Below are 19373 nucleotides of genomic sequence, written 5' to 3'. Positions count from 1 at the left end.
ACCAGACCTCCCATTTTAAAAATCAATTTTTACTAAATGTCAAAATTATATTAAAAGTTCAAACTTTATTTTTTAAATTATTTTTTAATGTTTTTATTTATTTTTGAGAGACAGAGAGCGAGCAAGGGAGGGGCAGAGAGAGAGGGAGACACAGAATTCAAAGCAAGCTCTAGGCTCTGATCTGTCAGCACACAGCCCCACGTGGGACTCGAACCCATGAACCATGAGATCATGACCTGAGCCAAAGTTGGACGCTTAACCAACTGAGCCACCCAGCGCCCCTAAAAGTTCAAGCTTTAAATATGATACTTATTTACTAACATACCACTTAGGCCTCAGAGTGCTGATTTTTTTAATAAGATCATAGTACCATTAAAACACCTAGAGACCGAGGGTCCATCTACAGGCTGGGATGAATTTCATTTTATTAAATAAACTCACTGTTACCAGTTCTCGAAATGGTCCCACGTAAAAAGTATGAGGTATGCCCTATGACACTCTGACAGGGGCCACTGAGGCTAAGTTTCCACTCTTTTCCTAAAGCCCTTGGAGAAAAGTAGAGAGATAATTTTGGTCATTGTCCCTTCATTTTGCCAATTCCTTCCTACCTATTGAGTTAAAACCACACATTGGCATTCTTTATGAGAAGCCTTTTTTCAAACTACAGTTAACTCTTCTGAGAAAGACAAACCCTAGGGAGACTACGATGAGTGAAATCCACAGGCTCACTCATTCACTCATTAAACAAATCATGAACTATTTATTAAGTACCTGCTGTATGATGGGTACTGTATTAGGTGCTGTTGGGGGAATAAAGAGTTCAAGAGAACACGTTTCTGCCACCATGGAGCTTACAGGTTGGTGGGGGAGGAAGACATTGATCAAGAAAGCCACATGAAGAAACACAAAGTGGTAACTGCAAGTGTTTTAACAGTAGATGTCTCTAATAGAGGGCTGCCCTGGTCAGAAAGGTCAAAGAAGCTGAGTAGAGAAAGCAAAGTTTAAAGTGAGATGTGAAAGACTGGAGAAGTTAACCAGGCAAAGGGGGAGAGGGCATAGTTGAGGAAAGAGAGTGAAGCGGGTTGGGCAGAGTAAGCACACATGCAGAGACTCCGTGGCAGGCAGGGGAGAGGGTGCCCAAGGAGCCAAGGCAAGCCAGTGTGGCTGGAGTACAGCCTGGGCCCAGTGAGGTCCCCGTGAGATAAGCCCATGAGGCAGAGACCACTGCAGATTCCAGTGGGTGAGGACTTTTGTTTGTTCTTCAATTCTCTCCTATGCTTTCATCTTAGTGATTCAAAACATATAGGGAAAAAAATCTGTTTTCATCTTAAAGCCTGAACTGGACTTTGCAGAATTTGGCCCCCTCCTATAGCTCACAGAGAGCCACTGTGGAGCTTTTCACTGTACATTCTTGTCTTGAATTTGGTTTTCTTTAGAGCACAAGTCTTCAGCATCTAGGAGTCTCTCTACACTCTGATTCTGAGGAGTGAGCACAAATATCTGTGACCCCCTGACAAAAGACACATGTGGAAGGAGGAGAAAGAGGGATTTATCTGCCAGAAGGAGAAGAGCAGTGTTTGGAAATTCTCTCCCTTCATTGCTTTTAATGTGGCCAGGAACCCAGAGGAGAAGGCACTCCAGGCAGCTTCCTACAGGCAGCTGGGCGGATCCTCTTCCGGGCCTTCCTCAGCACCTGTACCACATGTGTCCTTTGTCAGGGGGTCACAGATATTTGGTGAGAACGGGGCACAACATTTTAAGCCCTGTCAAGCGCAATTTTTGCTTTCACAACAGAGAAGACAGATCATGTCCCGGCACTGTTTGCTTAGTGTTGTCACAAAGGGATGAATCAGACTGGGATACAGTTGAGACGTTTCCAGAAGGAGTTGCCTCTGGCTAGAAGCAGCAGACTTATCAGTTTACTACAGTGAACCTCCGAATACTACCGATTCCATACTAACATGCCATGGTGTAAGAGGTGGAGAAGGGCTGAGGAGGCATGTGGTGGGGCGGGGGGGGTCCTCTGTCACTTTGGGTGTCTATGGTTTGTAGTGTAGAGCAAGAGAGAAGTTTGAAAAATGTTTTAAAATTCAAGTGCTATACTTCATCTCCTAACTCCATTTTCCTGGGCTTTTGATCTTTTACAGTACAAACATCAGTCAACCCATCTTTCACTTAGTATTTTTTCATTAAAGTTGCTTAAAAAAAGTCTTCTTTGCCACACAAACTGCATGATATTTCTCTTTGTATAAATCTTATAGATGGGTGAAGAAAGATAGCCTGTTTATTTTCCCTGTCTTACTTTCTATTTTTTAAATAATACCCTGAAGAGAAAATCAAATATTTGAGAACACCTAAGTACTTTCAGAAGAGGAAAAAATAAGCACAACCTATTTTATTACCCTGGGAAAGTTTCATGTCTATGAAATTTACTTTTCTATGATCCCATAGAGCTCGCCCATCTTAAAGCAATCACTACTTGTTCTGAATCTTAATCAGACTGAGTCTCCTGCTCACTTCAAAGTTGTGATGGATGCAGCCCAGGAACAGCAACAAGGGATTAATTCTGGAAAAGCTGCCTTTACAGGCAGGTGGAATATCAATAAATAAACTCAACTCCTCCTAATATGAATCTTTTTTGGATATGGAGATACAGACATAAAGTGATGGACGTGGACCTCCATCCAGGAAGTATGGCAAATACCATGTTTTTCTCTAAAGGAGCTGTAAGTCTTACTGATAATTATCACTAATAATTCTCTTGAAATATTTTCACTTTATGCATATTCTTCCTGTGACAACATTCTAAAATGGAACACTTTGTGGGTGTTCAGGGCCCAAAGAATACATTTTAAGCAAGTCTCCTACCCACTTGCCATCAGTCACCCTTCCTGTGACCGTTTCTCCCCAGCATTCCGCCCTCACAGGAGTAATAATAGAGCTGAGTCCTGAGCACTGTGAATTCTCTGGCATAGCTGGTTCTATTCCTTAGGTAGTTGCTCACAGTTATAAAGAGGGAAGGACAGAGAATGACTATGGTATGGGGACCCAGAAGTTAAGGATAAGTAGCATATTAAAAGGGTGTTTCTAAGCCAAAGAGAACATGAAAACTAGGAAGATGTTGGTGACAATCTCTTTAGACTCAATTTTATAAGCCGTCTCAGGCCAGAATATATTTGGTTAACTTGTATTAAACTAAGTGCCTGCCATAATCCTCAACGTAGTTTACACATATAAAATATATAGATAGATCGTGAGGTGATATTATTAATGTCATATACCATGTATCTGCTGGGTGATACAGAAATGAGCAAGACTCTTCCTCCTCTCCCCTTGCTCCCCTGAATCCTGAGATAGGGGTCCGTAGTCAGCCTCTGGGACCATTTCCCAAGCTAGGGAGGCAGCCCCACCTATGACTGATAGCTTTATATGCTAGAACACTGCTTTGTATATTGCGCCCCATATCTGTGCCTTAGAGCATGCATTCATAATTCCTAATTCCGTCCAGTGACGTTTCCTCCACTATCTGATGTTCTATGAACAATAAAAGTCGTCCCTTCTCTCTGACCTCTAATGGTGAGGTTGCCCCAGGATCAGTCTGCGTTGTTTCTTCTGCCTTGGTGATGGTGGAGAGTCCCATGACTTTCCATAACATCTATATGCTGACAGAGCCCACATTTAGATCATCAGACATGACCCTGCTCCTGAACTTCAAACATATATACCCTTCTGCCCATGTGTCATCTCCACCTGGATATCTAACAGGCATCTCAACATCAACGAGCTCCAACCCCACTGCTCCCGAAGTCCCTCTCGCAGTAAATGTGAACGCTATCCTTCCAGCTGGAGCTCTTTGATCCCCTCTCCCCTTGTCACTGCACTCCACCCAACTGTGTCCTTCCTCAACCTATAGACACCAAGCTGTGTTCCGGCCTCAGGGTTGGTGTATTCTGTCCCCTCTGCCTGGAATGTTCTTTCCATAGAATCTGCATGGCTGGCTCTCTCCTTACTGCTTCCAAATCTTTACTCTTCTGGTCTGTCGCCAGCGAAGGCTCCCCTGGTCAGCCTGTTTGTTGTAGCCCAGGTTCCTGACACTTCCTATCCTCTTTCCCAGCTCTGTAGAAATGATCACCTTTATATATTGACACATTCTGTTTATTATTAGGTCAGTACCAGATCGATACAAATAGTCCAAGAGGCTCATTTTCCTCTAGATTTAAAACTTCCAAGACAGCATGCATTCTACCCAGCAGAGTCTCTGTCCTCTGCAAGGTCAAGAACAAGATGAGCTATGGCCTTTCCTCACCTCTCCTGTATCTGTCCCCAGTCCCACTTTTTCCTTTTCCTTGCATTTGCTCATTTGGATCGAGTTTTGCAAGCATGCCTGGGACAGTCAGTCACACGGTGGCTGGGAACACAGCCTCTCTCAGGGAGAAAGAAGGGCGTGGTCGGCAAGGGGAGATGGACCTGGGCACCCATTACTAACCTGCTGAGCATTCTCTGCTTGCTTCTCCTCTCTTCCCCTGCTCCTTCCCATCATCCACTAACCCCACTGGAACCCCGGGTACACACACCAGCCCATCAGGCATGTTACAGGCTGTGCAACTAACATTTGACTATGTACTTTTCTGTTTATTCATTCTTAAGTTCACTGTAGAAAGAAAGTCATCATAGTGGGTATTTAGTTAATTCTCAGGTGAGATTGTCCCTTTGCCAGTTAGATTACCAATGTAATTTGACACTCATATTATTTCACCTTAGCTAGTTAGTCCTCTAGAAATGAACAAAAATACAACTTTTATGAAACTATTCTGAAAGCTTATATTTTAGATAATTAGATTTACTTCTTCATTTAAATTTTCCTACATTGGTCATATTAGTGTGTGTTCATGCAGACAGAAATATTTCTCTTCCGTATGCCTCTAGGCTATCGAGAAATTTAATTTTGGTATAGTGAACATAATAAGTTATTTCTTTAAAACATAACAATGCAGAAACAACACGGGATTGTCACTCCAATGGGACTCTGGCAAATGCCAACAGAAAATGAATTCTGAACAGCTTATAGATCCTGCAAATTGAATTTGGATAGACAGGTAGAAATATGAGCTATGAACATACCTAGTTTAATTAACTAAACTTATGAATAAATTAGAAATTAGTATTATAAAAAAATACTCTTTTGCCTAACCCTTTACCATACTGTTTTCTTTTCTATCTTAACAACTTGTACTTCTTTTTTGTGATTGGCATTGGTAAGTTGAACATCCACAGACTTTAAGCCTTAAATAGTTAAACTAATCAAGACATTTGGTAGTAATATTGCATACATTGTGGTCCATTTATCTGGAGCCATGACCTAATGGATTTTTTTTTTTTTCTGAGACCTATTTCTTTTCACAACAAGACGTGGAGAATCTCTTCAGAGCTATTTCAGAACACTAGTCACTGATTTCATTTATCTGGATCACAGACTTTAATTTTCTGGCCTGGAGTTTATTTTCCACTGGGCACATTTCCCAGGAAATAATGAGTATTTGCTTAAACATACAGCATCTGTGATTTTTCTTTAGCAATTCACTTATAGGAGAACCCTCTGTTATTAATAGCCTGGGGCAAAGGTTCTATGAATAAGACTAAATGGGTGGCTTTTCACTTTTGTATTTCCTGACAAATGACAGATGGTGTAATATAAACACCCACTCCCTCAAAAAATGTAACTGCAAACGCCTTCCATTAAAGGTAGACACTAGACCCAGTGTTCCTGAGGAGAACTGACCTGGGATGTAATCACCCTTCCACTGAGCAAGGAAACAAGCTCACACGGCTCCTGTCAACTAAAGGGGCCTCAGATATCTTTTCAAGTTAAATGTAAACTCTGTGTGTAAAGTCATGCTTTCTACGGGATAATGGCGATCCCCATCAGTCTCATTTCCCACGCATTCTCTAACTGGGCAGGTTCCTCCCCACCTAAGTATTCTCAGAAGGGACATGCCAAACTGATGATGGCACTTACATGTGGTGCAGAGAGAAAGGCTAGAACTGAGTGAATCTCAAAGGGGCTTTAGCCTTGCCTATAATCAGTCTAGTTGTTTCATTACTATATGTTATTATTATTCATTATTATATTAACTAAAAAAACCCTTTAAACTCTGCATCCTTCCTCTGCTTTAGGCCATCCACTTCTTGTGCCCTGGTGTGACTGTGACTTCTGTTTTTCCCTGACTCAGCCTTTCCAGTGTTTTCTGTGTTACTATTGACAGGTGTATCCTTAAAATCCTGCCCCCTAGCCTCTACTCCCACTTTGATTAAAATTTAGTGTATTTCCTAAGGGTCCAGAGTATGTATGAATAAATACATGTTTGTTTATATAGAATTTGGACCTTGACCTTGTAATTAAATGCATCCACCTTGTTTTTGACTTCCAAACCTACCTCAGCCTATGTAATAGTAACTCCACACACATGTTTAGCACCTCAGCATCCATAGAGAACTTTTATTTTCCCTTTCAATCCTTCCTCCCTCTGGTCCCAGCTTCCTTACTGCTTTCTCTGCCTTTTCTTACAATATTGCAAATTACTCCCTCCTGGTGAGTGTCTACCTACAGCACAGCTGAAGGATTATTTTGGTCACATTCAACCACTCAGATCCTTCCTTCCCATTATATAGTCTCTAGGGTGGTGTGGGTACCTTTGTGGGGGGGAAATAGTAAGTGGAAAATAAGCCTCCGTTATTAGATGGCATTATCTGTAAGATGGGCCTGTTTATGGCAAGGACAAGGCTCTGAAATAGTATATTTATTATCATTTTATATTAAAAAATAAATGATTGGATATAGGAACAGATCGAATACCTCCTTCTGAGCAGCTGTTTATGGGAGTGACACACTGTGTGTGTAGATTTCTGACGTCAGTAGGTCAGGAATGAGAATTTATAATCACTTTCTAATTTGTTTTCTTTTTTCTATTTCCCCCCTCAAATCCATCTGTCATAATGTCATTATTGAGATATTTGTAAGACACAGATTTGATTTTAAAATATAATTGCCCTGATTAAGAATCTTTGCTGGATCCCTATTATCTGTGAAAGGAAATCTGAATTCCTTAGGCTGCTGTATAGATTATAGATGCTACTCCTCCTCTGTGATTTTTCTCTTCCTTTGCCTGCTTACAAAGGATGCCTTGTGGTTACCTCTTCACTTGCTGAACTCCTATCCAACCTTCAGAGTCCAGCTCAGATATTAGGAGGATTAACTGTACCCTTCCCTCTGAATCCTTAAGCCTTTAGCCCAGATAAAACTGGAACTTATCAAAACAAACTGCTTTATTTTGTATAGTTATTTTTTCTTTAATAGCCTACATAATCCTTAAAGGACAAGACCATATGGTGTTCACTCTTGTAATCTCAGAGCCTCTTAGACATTCAGTGTTCATTTTATCAATGAATGAGTCATTCACTCATAGAATGGCTACTCTGTAATGCCGCAGGAAAGAGCTGGCTCTTCTCACTACTATCAACGCCATTGAAAGGATGCTGTATCTCTTAGTCACAGAAGGGACCCTGAGAGATGGCGACTGTAAGCTCTTTCTGATCTTCCCATTCCAGGGCTGCTAATTCTCAGAGAAATCCTCCAACCTACTACCTCCTCAGAGTACTCAGTGTTTGTAATTAGATAATGATTACTAAATTGCCCATCAGCTTTCTTCTTTTGGGAAATCCCTCACTTTGTTTTATCATTTGTTCGTCAGTTCTCTTTCAGTGCTTCTGTTGATTGGTCAGCAGTTAGTGCTCACAAGTGGGTAACCCCATCTGGTACATGGTACAAAATTTGGGGTTCTTTTTTTTTTCTTCATGGCCTTGGAGATTGGGAGGCATTAAAGAAATACAGGAGGATGACAAGGACACATGAATTAGAGAAAGGGGAAATATCTATGGCACCATTAGAAGGAAACAGCCATGGACAGGTTGTCAGCTAACAGTTCTAAGGAAAATAAAATACATAAAAATCAAACAAGAGGATGCCTATAGAGAATATGGTATAGTTTATAGATTTTTTCCCCCTAGTAATGGGAATCTTACTCAAGTCTGTGGTAGGAGATAGTGAGCAGTCTAATGCAATACTTATACTTAGTAACAGAACCCTGAATTCATTTGGGGCAGCAACATGTCCAGCCAAAAGACACACTCTGGTAGTATGGAGGCTGTAACCAAGTACTGGCCAATAAGATAGAAGTGGAAGTGATGTGGAGCTTTAGCAAGTCTATTTAATAGTGAAAAGGTACACCCTTCTTTTTTCCCCCCTTCCTGTCAGAGAATGCAGATGTAATGTCTGATTTCAAGCAGCCATTTTGGAATGTGAGGAAGCACACTAAAGAATGGTAGAGGAAGACAGAAAAGGCCTGGACCCTTGGCACTGAGATCCACAGAGCCATACCTGCAGAACCCACCAGGATTGCCTTTTACTAGACTTTTAACATGAGAGAAGTCAACTTCCGTCTTTCATAAGCCACAGTTACCTGGAGTTTTCTGAATTTACTCCTAATTGGCAAACTCCTCTTATCAAGGAGTTTAAGATCCAGAACAAGAATATTTGACATATAAAGATTTAATAGAAAGATATGTGTACTTAATTCTGTGTAATAATTGGGTTTATCAACAATTGAGCTACAGGGAACTAATATTTTAGATTCAGTAGGGAAATTAACTAGGTAAATACAAAATAATAAAATGTTTATGTGAATATGAAAACATGGAGAAAGATGAGAAAGAATGCATAAAGCTACTAATACTGATTACACGTATTTGAGTTTTTACTTTTTGCAATGACTGAGTAATACTTTGGAGGTTTAAAAAACTAAAAACAAAACTAAACTATTTTAAGCTATAAATAATGACTGATAAATATTTCTATGAAGGAAAATTATATTGATTTATCTATATTGGTTTATTTGAAGAGGGAATTGTATAAATCTGTTTTTAGGCCCTTGGACACCTGGATTCTTATCTCTGACCCACTAACAACTAGGTGTGGCGGAAGTCATACCCTAGAACTCAAAATGAGAAAGTTAGTAAATGAACTTTAAAACTTCTAGCACTAAAACTCTGTGAATTTAATCACATATTTGCTTCAGTGGATATCTAACTGTACCGGCTAAAGTCTGATTTGAATGAATTCAGAAGTTGTTAAAATAATAGTTATGTGGTTCTTAAGAGTGAGGACTGATACACAGTCCATCTCTAGAGGCTGGGGGGCTCTGATGGGGCAACCCCACCTGAAGCCCTTATCTTGGTAAGGCTAGGCAAGAGCCATCAATGAGGACTAGGGATTACCCCATTCTCTCTGTTGTCCTGTATGCCCTCTGAATTAATGACACACTCTCTCCTCACACACCCTCCCAAGTAAAAGCAAACAAGCAAAGTGACAGGAAGGCTCATGGCTCTATTTCCAACGACAAACAAGGTTGTTTCCCTGCTCTCTTTCTTGGTGATTGTCCTTCTGCTTCAAAGTGGGTTCAAGTGTAGCTACTGCCCAGGAGACAGGTGCAGAGCACCCAGTCCTTTGCCCTGGCACTCCCTCTTTCCCTGCTTTTCTAAGAAGGGTACCCTAAAACTGACATCACTGAACCCCTCATGTAGAACAAAAGGTGGTCTAAGTATCATTTATACATGCCTTCCTCATGGAGACTCGCATCACACTGTGAACATTTTAAATAGAGATATTAGGAGTTTAAAAATCAGATCATGAAGTAAAAATAGGTTTCAAATAACAATAAAAGTAAATATCAGTAGTAAAGAACATACCGCAGTACCCTGGGGTTCCGCACACTGTCTTCATGAGCACTTGATGTTCCACAATTTTAGAGAGTCCAAAATCAGCTAACAACACAAGAGAAACATTTAATGAAACAAGCCTTTTCTCGGGTTTTATAAGATGACAGAAAACTTCCGTTATTCAAAATAAAACAGACTTATTTGTTTTTGTATTGATGATGGATGCATATGTAGAAAAGGACCAGCCACATGGGAGAGGGAACTAAAAAAATAAAATTAAATACAATAATAATACAAATAATAATTCAAGTCTTGCTTTTAATTGGATAAAAATATGACTCCCAAATACATTGCATGCTCTTCTCTATAATCCCTAGTGTTTAGCAAATAAGCTCTTTTTTCTTGAAGTAATAGTTGCAATAGATATATTTTGTCTAACAATAACTCTGAGATTTATGACACAGTAATTCTAAAGTACAATATAGTGATATAGAATTAGTAATCCCTTGGAAGAAATCACAATAAAAAATTAGGTTTTCATGAATGTCAAAGAAATTAACAGAAATATCAAAACATTTATTCTGTTTCAAAATAATGTCATTCCTTAGTGTATTTGATGGATAAAGGTTTACTCTCATATGAGAAACATAACACTTTTTATTATTATTGTGTTCCTCAGAATATTACCTCGATAAAACACTACCAAAGTTGCTACCATTACAGTCTATTTGCTGGGCTACCTCTCTCTCACTCAGGAAACATCAGGAAACCATTCAAGGCCATTCTTCAAGAGAGGCAGGTGCAGAATTGATGCCATTTTAGACTTCAAAGATAAACCCACATTTCCACAGAGGTGCTGATCCTTATCAGGGTGAGCAGCAGGAAGTCCTTCAGAAAGAAAGCCTCTCCTGTCTAAATTAGTATCTATCCATCCATTTAAAGAAGTTTCTTTAAGGAGAAAACCTTTGAAAGTGATGTCAAAGGAGACGGAAGTCTCCCTGCTGTTCACTGGCTTTCGGGAGTGATTATAAGAACAAGCCGGCTGCCTAGCAGGACTTTGGTATTTTTTCTTTGGGTTCTTGCATTCATAAAGCACATTATGTTGTCTGAGCTCTTCCATGATATGTATAACTTAATTTTCAAAGATGTTAACACTTCTAATGCAGTGAACTGATCAGATTAACATTACACAGGCCAGCACCAAAAGAGCAATGTCCTTCACAGGATTTAATGCAGACCTCCTAAGGAGAATTCATATAAAATAAATTTTATTATTATTTACAAATTTGCTTTGGAAAGTAGCATTTAATATATACATATATATATTTTTCTAAAATGCTGATGCAAGAAACTCTTTGAGCAGATCGGAATTTCATAAAGTTCATCTTTGTAGTTCTTCAAAATGCTTATTGGGAGAAAAAACAAGTTTCCAAAGTCAAATAAGGTTTAGGAAAAGCCCCACAGTACACTAATTTAGATATCAGTTTACACATTAGCATTTTTAAAGTTCTGGGAAGTCCTGCAAAAAATAAAAAGTGGTGTTTAAGTTGGCGTTTCCTGCCTGATGTTACCAACCTTAGCAGGTCCACAAACCACTCCCTCCTCCCACAGAGGGAGTTACAGAGGTTACCCTGTTCATTCGGCTGAGGAGCCAGCGTTCTGCGGAGTGCACCTTGGGAAATTCAGATTTCAGTTTCTCTCTGTTCACATAAACAAGTGACTCAGATCCTAAATTCATGCATATGTACTAAGCATTTTGTGTCAAAGTTCTTGAATATCTAAACTTAAGCTCCAACTGACTTGTGGAATAAAAAGTAACAAAAAATAAGTGTTATGTTGTCTGTAATTTTCTTCTATGTAAGTTTATTTATTAAATACACCATTACCCTCTGAAGTCTCTGCCATTTCTAAGAGCTATGTTTCTTTTGTGTCCAGCTCCGAGCACCAACTTCTAGGCACTGATTTCCAGATTAATAGTTCAGGAAAGAATGCAGACTTCCAAATAATGCATTATTCCTTTACCGACACCAAACAAATATTTAAGGAAATTACATGGAGGCAAAACTGGATGGAGCAATATTTACAAATTTCATGGAATAAACTTCTTCCACTCTGAGAAAGGAGTCATGGCACATTAGGAAATGTCCTCACCGATTTTGAGTGGTGCATCTGGGGCTGGAGTTGCATAGAGAAGATTCTCTGGTTTGAGATCACGATGAACAATCCCATTTTCATGTAGGTACTAAATAGGGAAAATAATGAAGGAACATTACAGCCACTGTACTTAATGGTTCCAACATTTATGTTTAATCTTTTCAGAATTAGAATGATCTTTACTAAGTCATGTGATTCAATAACACACATGTGATGATTTTAAAAATAAACACCATAAAGGAAAATGAGTTTATACTATACATAATTCAATAACAGTTCACAGTTACCTAAAAGTGAAATGCATTTTAGAGTTTATAAAACCAATAGCTGGAAATAAAATATTTACTCCTCAGAGAATATTAGTTGTAGTTCTCTTTATGCCTATTACCATATCAGCTCAAATCCACTAATTATTATTATAATAAAATCAAGATTCTGTGTATTGAAATTTGTCTGGTTTATTATCTGAAAAGCATAATTGTGTGTGTCATCTCAGAAGCTCACAATCACAGCAAAGACTTACTAATTAATGTTTGAACAGACATTTAGATGTGAGTAATTATTATAGAGGACGATATTTAAATACAATAAATATTGCTTAAAGATGATGAATGCTCTCATAGGCTCTTCTGAGGATTAGTAAATCCAGCTATCAATACAGAGTGGTACACTGGAGATGATCTTAAAGATCACCTCTAGCAACTCCACTCATTTTATTATGTTTTAAATGATTTCATAAATTATGTGTTATCACACATGTAACATAGTCTCGCTGTGACTGTGGAGGTCTTACTTGATCCTGCTTCCCCTAGTCTCAGATCCCTCTCCAAAAGTAATCACTCATCAGTTTGAAATGGTTTGAACTTTTTTCTATGAATTCACAAACATGAATACATGTATGCAAGGAAATACCCCTGATTTTTCCATTTTCTTATATAAATATGATTAATATTAATTTTTATGCTGCTTTTTCCACACAATATGTCTTTGAAACTTTTCTACAAATCACTACAGCTTATTTTCTTTACCACTTGTTTGTATCCATTTTGTTGGAAGCATCACAATTTATTTTGTTAGACCTTTTTTGATGGACATTCAAGTTTTTAAAAATTACAAATAAGGCAGTAATAAACTTTCTAGCACTTGGATATTCGGTTAACTTTGCTGGTGTTTCTCTAGGACAGATACCTGAAGCAGGTATGGTGGGGTCAAAAAGTAGATTTTAAATTTTAATATATACTGCAAATTAGTTCTCCTAAAAGACTCCATCAGTATCTCCTCACATAAACAGTGTAAGTATTTATGTTTTCCTGACATCTTCAGCAAATCTATATTTTTAACTTTTGCTGGGCTTCAGTGTAAATATTGTATCTTAGGTTTGGTTTATTTTGTCTTTCTCTGTTTCCTGGTATAGTACATGCTTACTGGTTTTCCTCTTCTATGAAGTGCCTGCTTATATCCTTGGCCCACTTTTCTGTTGGGTTGAGAGAAAAAGTTGCCAGTGTACTTCAGTACTTCTCCTCTCCTACCACCTATGGGAAGGGAATGAGCCTTCTCTCTTTGCAAGCCAAGGAACAGAAGGTGGATAACTTCAAGGTCATAATTTGTGGTGCTTGACTGACATGTGTCAGTGGTTTGGGGAAACAGGAATTGATATCCAGCTCACTCATGCAAAACAGAGATGGCTGGAGCAGGTGAGTGAGGAGAGAGGGCTTCAATGAGATTCAGCTGCTCTCAAAGAATAACTGAACATTGGTGCACTTTTCTCATGTGGGCTCAGTGTGGACTGTGCAGAAGGGAAGCAGACATGAGTCTCCCTGAAGAATGTTTCCCGCTGGAGTGATGCCATCTCATTTCAGCATCTCAGGAAGCAGGACACAAGGAAGGTGACAGCAGGCAACTGAGGAACCCTGACTCCTCAGAGCACCTGAGGTGAGAGAACTGCCCCGCAATGGGTCTCTGTAGAGTCATTAGTAGTGTCCCATAGGGAAAAGAACCCTAGGCATTTATGACCTGCGTCCCCAGGGATCACAGATGCCAGATCATAACTGTAGCAGTCTGGTGAGACCTTTCTTCACAATCCATCTTCTCTCCCTCTCCTGTCACTGTCACAACAACTCTAGAAGGAGCATAATCAGTTGGTGGATAAAAAAGCAGGAGGAAGAGAAGAAACTAACCAATATTCCTATCCCCTATATTTAGAAATTATAGATCTCTCAGGTCAACCTTGGGGGAGGAAGACATTTAAAAGTTGGATGAGTCTAAAAATTTGGTCTTTTCCTTACCCAAGATGACTGGAAAAGCTATGGGAATAGCGTGAAATTTTATTTATGAAGGAGAGGAACAGGTTCACAGAGTCGAGCTGCCAGGACAATGGTGAGATAAAATAAAGTTGCTTTTGCTCATGTCTCACCAGGCTGAGCTCACTCCTTACAGTGGATAATGATCACATACAGACAATAATGCCATACGTGTGCTATGCACGTCCTATATTCCAAGCACCTTGTACCTGCAAATTCTATAATGCTTGTTATGCAAATGAGAAAACTGAGGCACAGAGATGCCAAGAGATGTGGTCAATGTCACGACATGTGGAGCTGAGGTTCAGACATAGGTTCCAGAAGTGGAGGCCATAGCCTTGCCTGTTAAATGACTCCCAAGCAGATGTTGGACCATGTGGGATGGGGATGAGAGGAAAATCACAAGGATAGAGAGGAGGGGAGAATGATGGAAGGAGCAGGAAGGTAATGGGCATGGGAAGAGAAGTGAGAAGGCAGAGGACCATGCTTAGCCTTGAGTGACACCCAGGAAAAACCCACCAGATCCCTAAGAAGGAAGATGCTGTTATTGTATAAGCAGAATTTGAAGGCAACGATACAAGTTTCTCATACAGTTGCTTTGGAACATACCTAAGAATTACAGTTTGGGGTCAAAAGAAAATATTGATCTCCCAACAGTCTAACCCAGTTTAGAAGTTCCACTGCTTTGGGAAGAAAATGACATTGAAGATAGCAACACAAAAACAATAACAAATGAGATAAACTTACAAGTATTGATTTAGCAAAGAACTAATCATATAAAGACTCTCACCAACTATTATTCTGGCTTTCTAGAACAGAAATGGAAGTTTTGTGTTCTAAGTCCAAATTAAAACAAAACAAAACAAAATGACACCATTTGGCACTTCATAAAGGAGAGCTAGACCAGATAACAGAAGAAATATTTTAGAGAAAATAATAAATTTAGGAGCTATGCATCAACAGAAGAACAAATGTGAAAACAAAATAAAGCAATGAAATACTGAAGGTCATGACCCTGGCTTTTAAAAATATGGGCAGTGATTAATTACTATAAATTACTTGGTGCAGAAAGATGCTAAAAGTCGAGATATAATCATGTACACGTGTGGTAGGAGGCATTTAAATGTATGTGACTGACGAAAATGGCAGGAAACATTATTTTACTTCGGCTTAGACCCACTGATTGCCCTTAACCAATAGTTAATATTTTTACCTTTCACATGATCTCTAGTCAGGAAGCCAAGCAAAAAGGAAAAGGTGGAGCATGATCTTTTGCCTTTCCCCCAAAAGATACAATTGTTAGAAGCAGCAACATCTTAGAGCACCAGTTCTTAAACCTTTTGATCTCAGGACCCCATTAGAGTAAAAACAATTACTGAGAACTTCAAAGAGCTTTTGCTTATGTGAGTTATATCTAACATTAGCTATTATGTTAGTAGTTAAAACTGAGAAATTAAAAAAATTACTAACTTATTTAAAAAACAATAAACTAATGACATGTTAACATAAACATTTGCTAATAAAAACAATTATTATCTTAAAAAAATAGTGCTGTTCTACTGTCTTAAGGTTTTACAAATTTCTTTAGTTTCTGGTCTAATAGAAGATGGTTAGATTCTCTTATCTGCTTCTGCATTGTCTATTGTAAAATCACACATTATGCAGACTCTGGAAAATTCCACTGTACTTTCATAAGTGAAGAGAAATGTCTTCATATTATGACAACATACTTTTGACCTCACAGACCCCCTGAAAGGGAACCTAGGGACCATCCAGGACTCCTCAGACTATACTTTGAAAATTTCTGACTTAGAGCATCTGAGAACATAAAAAGAGCAGTTTAAGAGCTGAATAATAGGCATCCTGCCCTTTATTTTTAAACTGGGTTTTAAACAAGATATATACTTCTTTTTTTTAATGTTTTTTATTTATTTTTGAAAGACAGAGAGAGATAGTGCGAGCAGGGGAGGGTCAGAGAGACAGGGAGACACAGAATCCAAGGCAGGCTCCAGGCTCTGAGCTGTCAGTACAGAGCCAAGTGAGATCATGACCTGAGCCAAAGCCAGACGCTCAACCAACTGAGCCACCCAAGTGCCCCGAGATATACACTTCTTTTTTTTTTTTTAATGTTTTATTTATTTTTGATACAGAGAGAGACAGAGCATGAGAGGGGGAGGGTCAGAGAGAGAAGGAGACACAGAACCAGAAGCAGGCTCCAGGCTCCGAGCTGTCAGCACAGAGCCCGACGCAGGGCTCGAACCCACGAACGTGAGATCTGACCTGAGCCGAAGCCGGACGCTTAACCGACTGAGCCACCCAGGCGCCCCGAGATATACACTTCTAATCTCACCAAGTGCTAATCTTCTCTTGCCACATCAAGATCACTGCACATGGAAAAGTGAAAAGGAAATTAAGGGGGAAAATGTCCCTCAAAACTGTGTACTCATGGAAATTGTGCAAAGACATTTTATGATATCACATTAATGATACAGAACTGATTAAGAAATATCTAATTATGGAGAAAGAGACTTTATCAAGATACTGTTGATCTTAGCTACTGAGGGGATTCAATATAAACAGACAAAAGGATTAGAGAAATTGAGAAACTTGAGATAACTGGATATTCCAGAATAAACCAAATGTTGAAAGTAATCATAATTAAAGTAAACCAAACACAAGCAAGGAAACACAGAAAACTAAACACCACTTTGGAAGAAGACCTCTAAAACCTAACAATTCAATGGACAGGAAGTAATAAATCTGACAACAACTGTAGCATTTAACTACTGACTCTTGACTGATTGCAACCCTTAATAAAGAAATTGGAGCAGATAACCAAGTATATATGAATTTACTTAAAACTTTAAGGAATAAAAAGAAGGAAAAGGAGGAGGAAAAGGAAGAGGCAGAGAAGCACAATTATTTACTGGCTCAATATTTTAAAACTATATTATCTTTTTTAAAATGACAAATATTTTATCTGCAGAGTTATCAAGATAGGCAACAGGTTGGTTTTTAAAGATTATGTAATAATGCATTTAATGCACTGATGCCAAAAGCATACCTTTGTCAAGTTCTATTTCAATATTATACCTCCGGTTTTGAGGAAGGGTTGATAAAAGAAACAAGCATATTAAGGTTTTTGTGGCATTGTTCCTGAAATAATTATTGAAGTACAACACCATGAGAGGCGCTCTGGGGGCCGTACGCCCCAAGCCTGCCATTCAGTAGCTGTGCCACCTGGATCAGTCTGTCTACCCTTCACCGCCCAGTTTCCCTCTCTGCAGCACCCACTTTGAAGGTCACACTGAGAATCAGGGGTGAGGCATGGAGGCACTGAGCACGGAGTGGGTATTCTGTTTCCATGTCTCTTGTACAATAAGTTACATTCAAAATCCTTTCAGATTTGGAAAACTTGCTCTTTCCTGAAGTGTCAGAGAACACTGATGGGAAAATATCTGCTTTTTATTTCATCACATTTTCCTATTCTGCTTTGGTGGCCCAAAACTCAATGTACAAGAGGTTGCGATTACAATAACTAGCCTGCTTTGGAATATTTACTTCTCCCTCTCTCTGCTTTTATAAAATTCCCTTTTCCACTTTAATAGCTTTATTTTGTATGCCTTTTTCACTTAATTTGCCACAGCTCCCCTTCCCAAGAAGATGCAGTGATAAATTATAGAGTAATAGAACATATTACTTATTAGTCTTCTTCACTCCTGAAATAGGTCTAAGGGAAATACAGACTGAAATTGCTGTATCTGTGTTCATAGCTTCTAAGAGCATTTAGAAGTTAGAAAAGGAACAAAGTATATGGCAACAGGATTTAAGCATTCTTATTATGTCTGTTCTCCATTGTAAGACAAAGAATTACTATGATAAACAGTGTTGGTCACTGATAAAAAGGTGCATTTCACAGCCTGTTGTTTCCCTTATGTTCCATTCTCCTTCTCGGGGCTCCTCTTCAGGAGCCGCCCCTAGGTCACTCAGGATCCTCCTCCATGCCCCCCTCCCTACTCAGGGGCATTGCCCCCATCACTCCTGTCTTTTCTCCCACTTCTCTTGCTATTCCGTCTTTTTTTTTGCTTTCATCGAACACATACCTCTGGACTGAGTAGTGTCACCATCAAAAGGAGACAGGAAAAGAAAACAACCATCACCTGCGTGGTCTCTCAAATCCACACATTCCCCTCCTACTCTAGCAGCACTCAGATAGATGCTACTCTCATCAGTCTCCACGTCCTTTTTCCCATTTCTTCCCTCTCATTTTCCTTCAACACATTATTGTTTTATTTCTGACCTCATCAAACCCAATACACACTTTCTGACTCTTTATCTGACCTGTTTGGCCTCTGAGCACATGATTTGTCTCTCATTTGGACTCTCATTGCCTGGAGCTCTTGCCACACCAGCTTTGCGGTGCTCCTCACCTCTGCTTCCCCCTCAGTCTCCTCCCCAGGCCTTTTGTCTTGGACTTGCTCCGCACCTTTCTGCTTTTCCTTGGTTTCCAGAGTTAAGCTCATCTAAAGCCACAAATAAAGGTACCACTTATCCAATGTGTCCCAAATCTCTACTGCCTTCCCAAACTCCTCTGTGGCCTTGATTCCAGAGAACTTTCTAATTTCCATTTCATTTAAATGCCTCACACAGGTTTCAAGCTCAACATGTCCAAAGCCAATTTAGTATTTACCCTAAATTTACTCCCTCTGTACCCGTATTTCCAAACCCAGCGAATGACAGCATCCTTCTGACCAAGCCAGAAACCTGGGTTTACCCAACTTCTCCATCTTCTCTACTGAAATGTCCTGTCCATGACCCATGACCGTAAGTAGCTCTTCCTCCTTAATGCCTTATGTACTGTCCTCTTCTTCCTTATCTGCTCTTGCTTTCAGCCAGGCCACAAACATGGCTTCCTTCTTAATTACCCTGGTGACTAGCTTAATTACCAACTTCCAGGGTTGTTCCCATGCAGCCCATGCTCCACACTGCCGGGATAATCATTTTTAAAAAGTGCAGATTCGGTCACATCACAACCCTGTGTAAAATCTTCAGCATCTTTTATCATTTTGATCATGCATGGTAGCAACAATGTTGCATTTGGTTTTTCATCTCTAGAGCAGGGGTCACAAACTCTCCAGAGGTCAGGAA

At 39.4% G+C, this 19373-nt stretch overlaps 1 protein-coding gene across 3 annotated transcripts in view; it reads right to left on the bottom strand.

The window, feature by feature from the left end:
- Window positions 1–19373, bottom strand: part of CAMK4 (calcium/calmodulin dependent protein kinase IV) — a 209398-nt gene that overhangs the window by 24792 nt on the left and 165233 nt on the right. For all 3 annotated transcript variants that reach the window (XM_029942690.1, XM_029942691.1, XM_029942692.1), the window contains 2 exons: window positions 11923–12013; window positions 9802–9876 (listed from right to left, as the gene is read on the bottom strand). In XM_029942690.1, coding sequence (XP_029798550.1) covers window positions 9802–9876; window positions 11923–12013 — 166 coding nt within the window. The remainder of the gene's footprint in view (window positions 1–9801; window positions 9877–11922; window positions 12014–19373) is intronic.

Source organism: Suricata suricatta, chromosome 6 (genome assembly GCF_006229205.1).
Source record: "Suricata suricatta isolate VVHF042 chromosome 6, meerkat_22Aug2017_6uvM2_HiC, whole genome shotgun sequence".
Classification (NCBI taxonomy): Eukaryota; Metazoa; Chordata; class Mammalia; order Carnivora; family Herpestidae; genus Suricata; species Suricata suricatta.
The sequence above is the reverse complement of the archived record's forward strand: the minus strand, read 5'-3'. Positions and strand labels throughout refer to the sequence as shown.